Consider the following 12173-nt stretch of genomic DNA (forward strand, 5'->3'; position numbering starts at 1 on the left):
TGGGTGGTGGCACGAGTGCTGAAAACAGCGGGCACGTGCATGTCCACCCTAAGGAAAGGCTTGGATGCCCCAGAGCTCTATCCCAGTGGACATTTGCCAGCGGCCTGGGTGAGGATGCCGAGTGCAGAACTACTGGAAGCATGGGCTCTGGCGCTGGAATTCCTGAGTCTGAACCACAGCCCAAGTCACTAGTTATGTAACTTGCAACAGCTAGGAAACCCGAGTCTCAGCTTCCTCATCTGCAAAGCGGAGATGATTCCAGCACGTGGTGTGCAGGGTTTAGTTATGAAGATTACAGGAGTCTGCATATTCCCGCTTAGAACGGAGCCTGGAGCACTGCAGTGCTGCACGTGGAGCTGCGGTGGCTGCTGCTCCTGGTGCCGGCACCGTCCTAGGTGGCGGGTCTAGCAGATTCGCACGCCACCCACAAAGACACCGGCAGGGCAGAAAAGGAGCCAGCACAGAGGGCCTCGTCCCATGCTTGGCGGGAGGGACACAGAAGGACAGCAAGGGGAGGCTCAAGGGCAGCTCATCTCGGGAGGCCTGGTATCTGTACCGACATTAAGTGCATTGGAACTTAACAGCACATAGGTTGTCAAAAAGACCCCCTTAAAATGATGAATGTGGTGTGGGTCCTACCACAGTACTCAGAACCTACTGAAAGGCTGAGCCGAATAAAGCGTTTTTCGTGAAGAACACCTGGGCCGGCAGGAGTGCTCGGAACCAGGCCCCCTGATGGACAGCCACTGGAACTGGGGTGCGTGTAAAGAAAAGACTGGAAGGGCACAACCTGTCCGCAGACAGCTGAGACGGCCCGCACGGAGGAAGCGCAGACCAGGGCAGAAAACACTGGAGGGCTAATCCCACCCCACATGAGAAACAAACGTCCCAGACCCGGCACTTGTTCCAAGAGAACATGGAGGGCTGCGGAAAGAGGCAAGTGCTTGCTCCCTAACAGGAAACCCTCTCGTGCCCACAGACATTTGGGAAGCAGCTTCAGGATCTGCTGTGCTTGGACAGATGCCTGTAAGAGCCTTCGAACTCAAGGATTACACGAGAGGCAACACTGGAGATACCATTATTAATGCGAATTTTATTGGGGTTCATGAAAGAAATCCCACTTACCCATATCAGAGTCACCTCCACCAGAGGAGTTCAACTTACGAAAGATCTCCTGCTTCTTTGATTTAACCATGGGTGAGGTGTTTTCCAGCTTGGTGAAGAATGAAGGCAAGTAGCTTATACTCCCTGGTGATCGGGAATCATTCCTGTCAGGGACAGTTACGCGTGTTACCATCATGCACTCCCACCCCGCCCATGCTAGTACCAGTCCTAGAGTCCCTTCCCATCTGTTTGTGCTGACAGCCTAACGACAGTGTGTGACCAAAAGCCAGTGAGGACATCACACCTGAGGACACAAAGATGACATCAGAAAATGAGGACTGGAATAGAGAGACTCTAGAACCAAGATTCTTAACAAAGAGTGAATGGACGTTATGGGAACACTCGTCACAATTCTGTCTGTTCAACAGCACAGGCACTGATATATTTAGGGTTACTATGTAAGCTGGGAACTGTTTTACTAGCAGGATTACTTTGAAGCACAATAAAATTGTAACTACTAGCACACCTGCCTATAAAATAGCAAGCACTCACACCTAAGCAACAATTAGACTTGAACAGAATAGCTACAATGTAGAAAAAACAGGGGCTCACTGTGACCCCCTTCCACTCACAGCCCAGACGCCGGGTGCCCAGCAAGCACTCAAGTGGGGTTCAGCAACCACACAGACAGAAAGATTTTAAAAAGATCTAGGACGACTTAACTTCGAGAAGAATAATGAATAATTATGTTCTATGACCTATTTAAATATTACAATTTTTTCATTAAAATCCACTGGCATTAGGTCACTAGGAAAACAGAAACAAAACGATCCGCCTGACACATGACCCGGAAGAGGAAAAACGCACTGACTTCAGGAAAACGAAAGGCATGCAGCGCGCGCACAGGCACCTCTGCTCCGCGGGCTCGGCTCCGCGCTGGGCCAGGAGCAGCACGCTGTCCTGTTTCTCGTGCACGACCGGAACCTGGGGTGGGGAGATGGGCTCGTAGGGCTCGCTAGAGACGTGACTCCTCTCTGGGGACTTTCCAGGCCTGATACTGGAACATACAAAACATTAGACAGTCTTCCCAGGGCTCACCTGTGGCTTACCCTGAACAGGAACTGGTTACCTCGTTACTTCAGTCATTTCAAGGACCAAAAGTTGGCAATACGTATCAGAAAAAAGTGGCCTCGTATACTCACTCTGTACCTAGTTATTTTGAAAAAGTCTGTTACTGTTGCTTCATCCAGGCACACGGAGTCGCATGACAGACGGTGCTGGGGACGGGCCGCAGCCCGGGCTCTGTGGGGAGGTCACTGCCCAGCACCGGACCCCTCGTGCCCCTGGCCAGCTACTCCGCTGAGCCCTCCAGGGTCTTGTTGCTGATCTCGAGCCAGGACCTACCAGGTTACTTCCCCATTAAGTTAAAAGACAAAGGACTTGAGCGCCACACTGACACCTGCAATTTAATGTTCTTCCTCTGGACACCATGTTGTAAGGATGGTGTGAGATAAACACTGTTTGGGCCCAAAAAAGTTTTTGGTTTAGTAACTGTACATATTAAAAGCCCTCTGTGACCTTTAATATCTGCTTTTATTACTATTATAGATAAGTATAATTATATATGTATTACTTGTCATTTCTTTCCCCAATCTCACCCCATCCGATTCTTAGAGGTGGCCGTTCTTGACCATTTTTCTTTTAGTTCTTTGGTGGGCACCTCTAAATCATCTAAATAATCAATCTTATACCTTTCTTCATGTATCAGAACTTGAAACAGAATCTTATCAGTTTCCTTCCATGAAAGATGAAGAGCTTGACTACCTTCTCTATGTTGTTGCCCATTTTATTTTAATCTGTAGTTTGTCTACTTTAACTATACACGTAGCATGCTCAGCCATTTTTATGTGATTTACAGCATTTACATTCTGTTCTAAACTCTAGAAAAACTCCTCTGTGTTTTGCTCATTGACTGAAAAATCAGTTAATGGTGTTTTACAACACTATGCATTTTGTAAACATTTTAAACTGTAAAACCAGGTAATCTGACTAAAACCAATGAAAGAAATGTAACGTTCCTCATTCAAATATACAGGTGTAGGGCTTCCCTGGTGGCGCAGTGGTTGGGAGTCCGCCTGCCGATGCAGGGGACACGGATTCGTGCCCCTGGTCCGGGAAGATCCCACATGCCGCGGAGCGGCTGGGCCCATGAGCCATGGGCGCTGAGCCTGCGCGTCCAGAGCCTGTGCTCCGCAGCGGGAGAGGCCACAACAGTGAGAGGCCCGCGTTGCGCAAAAAAAAAAAAAAAAAATGTACAGGTGTAGTGATGCAGAAATTACAAGTGAAAAATTCAAAAGGATTTTCTTTTCAAAAATGCCATTAACTGTTCAAAATCTATGTAGTACTTCGTATCAAGAATGTACCACGAATGACTCTGCTATAGCTTTCTGTTCTTCTTTGATAACAAGTTCTCTTCTTTGTTTTTTTGGTCTTTGTTAAAAGAGAATGGGTTTTCATCTTATCCTTAAGATCATCCCGCTTCTTGAAATGATTATGTCATTTGAGATTTGTTTCAAAACAACGCGGTCTGAGGGTAGGGCAAGTGGGGATGAAATGAAACAAACTGGTCCTGTGCTGACGATCTTGAAGGTGGGCGATGATGCACGGTGGCATCTTACTCTGTCCTCTCTACTTCTGTGTGTTCAAAAAGTCCCACAATAAAGTTGTGTTTTTTCCCCAAATGAGCACATTCAGCTTCTTAAGTAAGTTATTCTTCCTCCCTAAGTTCTCTGCCAACTTGGGGGGTCGGAAGGCAGACTGGAGGACCACCTCTGCTGCAAATTGAATTGTGGCTTCCGCTGCTCTGGGTCATCTACCCCGCTGTGTGTCTTCCAGATCTTTGCAGAATCTCTGACCTGACACCCCAGTCTTGTTCTCAGTATTTTTATGAACTTCATGAACGTTCATGCTGCTCTATATCAATTCACATGCCCCAACACTTAGTCTACTACCTTGAACGAACAGCCCTGCGTCCATTTTTTAAACTTCCAAATGCAGAGCACTGGGGGAGAAGACACGCTCTTTACCAAGTAGCCCTGCATATAAACGTGTTTCCTCTCGTGGTGCCTCTCTTGGCCTCACTTTCATTATTTAATGTCAGCTTCCTAAACATCTGAACATTCTTAGGATTCTGAAGAACCAGGCCAAGTGTCCCAACATTACCACCAAACCACACATTCTTCCTGTCTTTGCAAACCCACAGAGTAGAGCAATCAACTTGTGAATACATAACAAAAAGGTATAGGACCAAACTGCCCAGTAGACATTCCAAGAATAATATACAGAGGAAAAACCCTCATTTACACTTTCCAGGGAATGAAGGTAAAATAACTTTAGGTATAAGAAATGAATCTCCTAACTTGGAAATACAAACTGTTTTACTGTTGGGAAATTTACATATGGCTTAAAATAAAGACCATACCTTCCCCTGGATTTGTCCACAAGATTTTCTGGAGAGACCCTTGAACCTGGTCTTTGATGGTGAAGAGACTGAGACTGGGATTCTGGGCTATAACGGTTTGATGTTTTAGTCCTCACGGGTGTAGACACCAAAGCAGACGGTGAATTTTGGAATGTAGAAGTGGGAGGCTGCTGGGGAGGCTGTGACGGAACTTGATTTCTAGCAAAATCTTGCGTGATAATTTGCTGTGCGTGAGAGAAGAAGGAATTAGTTAGAGCCATTGAGTACTTTCAAGAAAGTGTAGCGTAAAAAATCTAGACAACTTTATTGTGATTCTACGTGAAATGTGCCTCCTACATGATCTTTCTTTTAAAAAAAAAAAACTAGTAAGAAGAGTGAGAAACTTACACAGATGTGATCAGCAAGTGTGATGAGTCGGTGTGTCCTGGGCACCTGCCCCACCCCCTCGGCCTGTGAAGATGGGGGCGGCGGCGGCTGCGGGGAGGGCGACTCCGGCTGCGGCCGATAGTGGTGCAGCGGTCCTTCGTACTGCCTGCAGGCTTCGTCTAATGGGGACAGACAGATGTCTTACTCCAGGGATGCCCGCCTTTCACTCATGAGCAAAGATTAAACATAACGCAGAGAAACACATGGAAGGGAATTCATATCTTAATTTTGAAGAAAAAATATTTATTCACTGAGAGACATCAGAAGACTAGCAAACAAAACTAATATCAACTACTTTCATTAAAATATACACAAAAAAGTCATCAGTAATGGCCTTAAAAACCGTTTTCCATTAGAGCAGTTTTAAAAGTTTTACATGTTTCTAGACTCATACAAGACTACTCTCAAACAAAACGGGCTATTTCTTAACGTGCTCTGGACAGGCAAGGAGAAGGAAGTGTGAAAACACGCAAAGACCCACTTTCTGCCTGGCTCGCCTTCACGACCTCCGGCTGGTAGGCCTGCAGCCTCTCGGGGGGCGGCGCGGGGGAGCTGGCAGGGCTTATCACCTCAATGGCATCGCCAGGTGTTTCATACCGGTGAGAAGATACTTGAAGAAAAGAAAAGAATCTATTTTAAAACTAATCCTATAAAAAGACTCGGAAGTCCAAGCTCTTCAAACCTATTCGCAAATTTTCGGTTTTTACTCTGAGAAATGTTCAATGGCACCTCAGGTCAATGGAAAACAAAAAAAAAACACAACGAGGTCAATGCATGGTGTCAAAGGTCAGTAGGCGCTTCCTCGGACTCCTAATCCTGGCAGGGTACGGAGTTTCCTGAAAGTCTGTGGGCTCTAAGACCTTTAGGTGAGGCAGAACAGAAACAGAGCTTGACGTTCTCCTGGGGGCTGGAAAAGAAAATCACCAGGAAACTCATCAGAAGGGATTAAACCAACGAGAGAGTAGATGTCAACAGTCCACTGTTTCCAGTCGTTTCCATTCTGTGGGACAGTCAGCTCTTCTTTACCAGGACGACTTTAAAGCTGTAGATTAAGTAACATCACATAATGATTTTCTCAAGTCACTGACTACTGCTGACAAAAATTTCTCCCACTTTTTAGCACCACGTTACACTGTGAAGATAAACAAATGGTAGGGAATGTCTGCAGGGAAGCAAAGTCACTCCGTTGGGTTAGCAGAAAGGGAGGATGCACATGCCAGGGAAGGGCCCTTCTATAATGCGGTTCCCAAGGAAACCGGGGGTCTATGCAGTAGGGGTCCAGGTACTTTTCTCAGTCCTGCCATGGCCTGAGAGCCAAGAACGGGGGCGTCAGGGGGCTGTGACCTCCTGCTCAGGAACCTTCTGACTCGCGAGCGCTGTGTGCACCTTTGGGTGCACTGAAGCACCTGAGGAAACGGTCAGAGGCCCAAAGGGTGTATGACCCTGGCCAGAGCAGCAAGCGTGGTCAGGCGGTGATGGGTCCTGAACACAGGCAGAAGGTGGGCATGAACTCTGCTACTAGACCACCACCCACTCCTCCAACCTCATCTCAACAGCCCTCTCCTGCCCCCCACCAGGCCACGGAAGCTGCAGTAACCTGGGTCTAGTATGCTCAGGACAGAAACCTGTTAACTGGGGTGGAAATTATCTTTGGAGAACTAAAATAAGTCACTATATTCAAAGTAACTGATACTACTTTGCAGTGGGTATTCATCGCTTTTCATGTGCCAGCACCCTCCTAATCTGCTCCCCACATCCAATGCACAGCCACGGGAGGCCTGGCGCTACTCTGGGAGCACACTGTTCTTGACGCCTGAAGAGGGGGTGGGGAGGCTCTGAAGAGGAAAAACCGGAGGGCACGCTGGTAACTGTGAAGAGCCTGTGGGCTTCACGCAAGGAACTGACTCAGTGATGAAAAGATAAACACTCAGAAAAGCAGCCAGACTCTCTGCTCTCAGACGTTCTGTGACGCAAACTGAAAAGAAGTGTTGTCGGGTGATTAGCGAGCATTCGACAGGCCCCAGGTTGGGTCACCAGATGTGTGCTGGTGACTTCCCTCCAAAAGGCCTAGTCATAGAACTAGGGATCTTCCAAATTTTCTGCATGGATAATACCTACTGGGCTGATTTTCACAGTCCAGGCTAAAGGATGTCTTTCATTTACACAACAGGCTACCAAGCTGCCCCCACCCCGACTTGTCTCCAAAAACCTCAGCAATGGGGTTATTTACCCAAATAGGTTACGACTAGGCGTGGAACTAACTAAACTAAACAGAACAACGCGTTGCATGCTGGTGCACAGGGCCCACAGGTCGTTGTCTCCGACTCTACTCAGTTCATTACTGGAAATGAGAGGTTTCAGTATTAATGGATACTCGTTTAAATACTGGCCTGTTCCTTCAGGAATTCTATATAGAATTTAGGCTGTAGTTAAAAATAAATTTAAAGTAACTTTTCTAGCATTTTACTGTAGATTTGTGAATTCTTACACTTAACAGGGTAGATATCAAAGTGACTAACCAGACTTGGTCAAAATCCAACTTGCAAGAAATGCCAATTACCAATAATAATAATTACCAACAAAGTGGTCCCGCTTTTTAAAAAATCTGTATCTTAGAAAAAGAACACTAGAGGCTTTGGGGTATTGGCCTAAATACTGAATCACATCCTAGGAAACGTTTCTTGAGGAATGAGGCCTCGGTAGCGCTGCGCTTGATGACACATCCATCACCTTCCAGAGCCTGAAGATGTTAGTGAGCTCCGCCTCTATCTCCCTTCCAACCTTATCTCCACAAAGGGCATGGCTTCTCATGGAAAACACCTTGACAGGTACACTTAAGACACTGATATTTAAAGAGTCATAACAGCAGAAGAGACACTTTGCACCCCTAACCCACAAAACCTTTCCATTACATTTACTGCCAAGATTAGAATTTCTTTACACCGTATGGTTCTGCTTTCCCTAGAGAATCAAGTAATTCCGTACTCGGTACCACAGTGCGAGGCCGGGTTGAGATACATACAGCTACCGGAAGAGTCTGAACTCTGGGAGCCACGTTCCCTCGCGTCCTTGTCCGAGGCAATCTGCCGGGTGATGATCACGTCTATGAAGTTAGCTGCGGTAATGGTAGTCTTCCCTCGGGTCCTTAGCTCTTCCTCATATCTGGATTTTGGAGGAGGCCCTCTCTCTTTCCCAGCCTCAGAGTAAACTACTGCAGACTGGGGCTGGGGCTTGCCACTCGGCAGGGCTGAAGAAGCGTACAGACACTGACCGGGTCTCTTCTCCGCCTCCAGGCTTTTCTGCTCTAGCTGCTGCTCACTAACTGCTGCTGACCTGCTCCTCAAATTTTCTTCTAACCTGGCAGCTTCATGCTTACTCTCTTTTGTTTTGGACACGTCCATCTGGGGAGCAGACGCTGCGGCGTCCACAAGAGCAGCCAGGGCGTCCGCAGCAGTATTGTAACGGGACGCCGGCAGGCCCTGGCTGATGGAAGGGCCCCCAGCAGGCAGCGGCCTGAAAATAAAACCAAACCAGAAGTCTGTGAAGGGGAGACTCTCCCGGGGGCAGGGGGTGGGGGAGGAAGGGAGGGAAGGGTGTGGGGGGGGCGGGGAGGAAGGGAGGGAGGTGTGTGTGTGTCTGTGTGTGTGTGGTGGGGCAGGGCAGGCAGGGGGGACGGATGGACTGCAACAAACAGAGTGCGCAGCAGGAGGAAACATCACCCTCCTTAGACTACTGCAGTCACAGATTTAAAAGCGTGTGTGCAGAAGACGGGGATTTCTGATCCAAGTGTACACAGAGACCTACATGATCCGTAGCTGTGCGCTCGGGTCCAAAGGTGTGATCACGCTGGTTCCGTTGGTTCCCTGGAAAACGCTGGGTCTCTGCTGCAACAGGGTCTCCTGAGCTCTGACTGAAGGAGACGGGGAGCGAACGTAGCCGTGGCTGCTGGGCCGGCCGGGCTGTTCTGAGCCTGCAGGGCAGAGGGACAAAGAAACAAGCCATAAGGAAGAGGCTGGACGGCATCACTGGGGAATCGTTGCCTTCCTAATATTCCTAAATAGGAGAAAGGAAAACAAGGGAAGAAACTTGCTACTCTGCTTTCTGGCCTTTCTAGAAATAAATTCTGTAAGAGTTTTCCAATAAAGATGCAATAAAACCACACTGGTAACTTGAAACAAAATCGTCAGCTACCATTTACTGTCATTTCCATTTTGGTGACAAGTTTCTATCTTGAATCCAAAGAGAAATAAAAATAACACCAATAATGAAGCACTAATACAACTCAGATAAGTTCGTTTCTCAGATTTTTCCTCAAACTCTGGCGTGTTTCTCATTTCCAAAATCAAGTTTGCAACAACTATCTAAGTATCATAATGCAAATAATGCACATCTGCTGCAGCAGGGCCTGAGACTGCCCACCCACCCGCAGCTCTGCAGCTCCCTCCGCTTGGCCGAGGCTCTTCCACAGCAAAGCTCCTTCACTCACAGGGTCTCAGGTTCACCCTCTTCACCCTCTTCCCCACCTCCTGGGGTTCTCGGCCTCACCCTGACTTTCCCACTTGAGCCAGCAGCTCTAGCAAACACCCCTGTCTTCACTTCAGAGCAGGTGCCTAGCACAGCCTTCTGAGCAATTTTCTCCCTTCTGACCTCACACCGGTACTGAGTGCCCTGCAGGGCACATTCCTAGAAGTGGGGTTACTATTTCCGTTTTTACATCTCTGAAGAAGCTATCCCTATTTACACTGCCATTGACAATGTGTAAGAATCAGTGTTTCTTCACACACCTCAACACAGGATATTTATCGACCTTTCAAATGTCTGATGGAGAAAAATGGTACTTTATTGACTTAAATATGCATGTTATTCATCAGTGGGATCCCAAGCATTTTTAAGATACAGTTCCTAAAAAAATTATGTATTAGTTCTACTTGGCTTTCTTTAATTAAATCAATTCCCGTGGTTTCTATACAATCAACATATAATCAATATTATGGTGCTACCTCATGATTCATTAAAGCATCTCCTATGGTCACACACTTAGTGATTCTTTGAATTATATACAGACAACAGGTTACATCTAAACGTACTTAGGCTTTGCAACCATTGACTTGTTGGAGGTAAAGCCCCAGGAATGGTATGAGGAAGTCGGAGGTGACCGCTGGCCTCGGCCCCCTCCTCAATCCAAGGGGTCTGTTGGCTGTGGCCACGGGAATGTGACACCCTCTGGTTCTGCACCAACCTCTCAGGCGGGTCTCTGGCCCCCTCTGCCCCCACCTCTAGCAGCCCTCCCAGAAACATCTCGGGACAGACCTGCTCCTCCGTGCATACCTGCCCCCCTGATATCTTGTTCAAGCCAGACTCTCCACTCTCAATCACCATCTCCGTGCTCTGTCTGTTCTCCTAAGTACTGCTCTGAGTATCTGACCACATGGACATGATCAATGGTTTGATTTCACAGAGTATAAAATGACAACTACGCCATGGATAAGAACACATCTTCCAAAGACACGTCAGATTAGCTACGGCCAAAACAATCACTATCACTTTGCTTTCAACTAATCCAGCTCTATCTGAAGTGCAGACCAATCTTGTTTCTCACCTCTTCCTCAATCCCCATTATCCAGTTATTGTGAAGTCCTTTTGATTCACCTTAACAATATTCATCCAAGCACCTCCTTTCTGGCCATTCCCAGTGTCAACCTATCTCAGGAGACACAGGGACGACACACATGGTCTCACTGTCCTCCTGGCACCAGCCCACACCCGCCTCCTGGGTCCTAACCCATCTCAAGCTGCTCCCATGCAAATGCCCCCCTGATCACGCCACCTGCCTCCTGCGCTGGACCGTAATTCACACCGTCACACAGCCTGCTAACCATGCTGTCCACTCTTCCTTCACCGCCAGCTCCACAAGACACCCGGCTTCACTGGTCGCCTGTGAGCCTTCACCCGGGCGACTTTCGGCTTCAGTGAGCCCTGTGCCCAGTCTCTGCAGACCCAACTGCTGGGGCCAAATGCCCACGACACCGTCATCGTGGAAACTCCACTCCCTCTGTGCCACTCCAGCCCGCACAGCACCTCCACTTAAGCGCCACCACCGCCTTCTGCCTGGTAACTCTCGGTTGCGAGGTCGCCCCGGCACCCGCTGCCACACGAGCACGAGGCCTCCCACCCACCTGGCCGCAGGCAGAGGTCCGAGGGGGCTGCGGCGAGGCGCTCCCGCTCCTTCTCCCGCTCCCGCTCTCTTTCAGCGTTTGCCGCAGCCGCGAGGTGTGTTGAGTGTCCTGGAAAACACACAAACCTGCAACTTGAGGACAAAACGTCAACGTACAGGTGCGTCAAACAAGTTTTGCACTCTCGAGTGACTGAAAGATTTTCAGGAAGCTCCAAAGCTGAGCTGTAGGAAGTGTGTTCTATTAAGAGTCTCGAGTGACTTCGGAGCATAACACAAGCTCCCAAGATCCCTCCTGAGTATCTAGGGACAGACGGCGCAGAGGAACGATAACTAATATTAAATGGAAAACTGCAGGCCAAATGCAGGAAAAGGACCCCAAACACCTCCAAGGGCTCTGCTGCCAGGACATGAGCACGTTGCTCACACCAGCAAGGGGTGAGTGCAGACCCACCTGGAGACATGGACGCAGAGTTGTACGGCCGCGGAGGGAAGGTGACCTGTGTTCCAGGAATGTAAGTGATTCTGTCCATGGGGGGAGTGCTTGTTCCCCCTGGATGAGGCACTAAAATTGCTGGGGGCATATTGGTCAGGTCAATGATTCCTAGTCAAAAGAAATACAACAAAATTATGTTTTATTTGTTATTCTAAAGATACAGAACTATACCTGGCTTTTTAATTTTGTTTATCTCTAAAACCCAATGACAATTTGCAAACAGTAAGACCATCTCCATCTAGAGAAGGATATGAAGTACTGCACCCCACACCAGCACCCAAAGACGTGGAGAGAGGAAAGAGGGAGGGAGACTGGTGAGACCATGGCTTCAAACCCCGAGCACACTGGTCTGGTTTCAATATATCAGTGTTGCCAAAACAGCCCACCTCGATGGATCACTTTGTTTGCCTTCCTGGGCTAATGGCTATGGAGAGAAGGAATGGCCTTTTCTTTCTTTCCATCATCCACCCACCGAGCATTTATCAGAGTGCCTA

General features: G+C 48.2%; 1 protein-coding gene across 14 annotated transcripts in view; it reads right to left on the bottom strand.

Moving 5' to 3' along the window:
* NCOR1 (nuclear receptor corepressor 1) overlaps window positions 1–12173 on the bottom strand; it is a 142049-nt gene that overhangs the window by 6587 nt on the left and 123289 nt on the right. For 11 of the 14 annotated variants that reach the window (XM_019944107.3, XM_019944112.3, XM_019944111.3 and 8 more), the window contains 9 exons: window positions 11638–11787; window positions 11188–11295; window positions 8816–8981; window positions 8034–8524; window positions 5493–5621; window positions 4973–5130; window positions 4586–4809; window positions 2015–2161; window positions 1126–1268 (listed from right to left, as the gene is read on the bottom strand). In XM_019944107.3, coding sequence (XP_019799666.1) covers window positions 1126–1268; window positions 2015–2161; window positions 4586–4809; window positions 4973–5130; window positions 5493–5621; window positions 8034–8524; window positions 8816–8981; window positions 11188–11295; window positions 11638–11787 — 1716 coding nt within the window. The remainder of the gene's footprint in view (window positions 1–1125; window positions 1269–2014; window positions 2162–4585; window positions 4810–4972; window positions 5131–5492; window positions 5622–8033; window positions 8525–8815; window positions 8982–11187; window positions 11296–11637; window positions 11788–12173) is intronic. The other 3 variants (XM_019944119.3, XM_019944118.3, XM_019944115.3) reach the window with 2 other exon arrangements.

Source organism: Tursiops truncatus, chromosome 20 (assembly GCF_011762595.2).
Source record: "Tursiops truncatus isolate mTurTru1 chromosome 20, mTurTru1.mat.Y, whole genome shotgun sequence".
Classification (NCBI taxonomy): Eukaryota; Metazoa; Chordata; class Mammalia; order Artiodactyla; family Delphinidae; genus Tursiops; species Tursiops truncatus.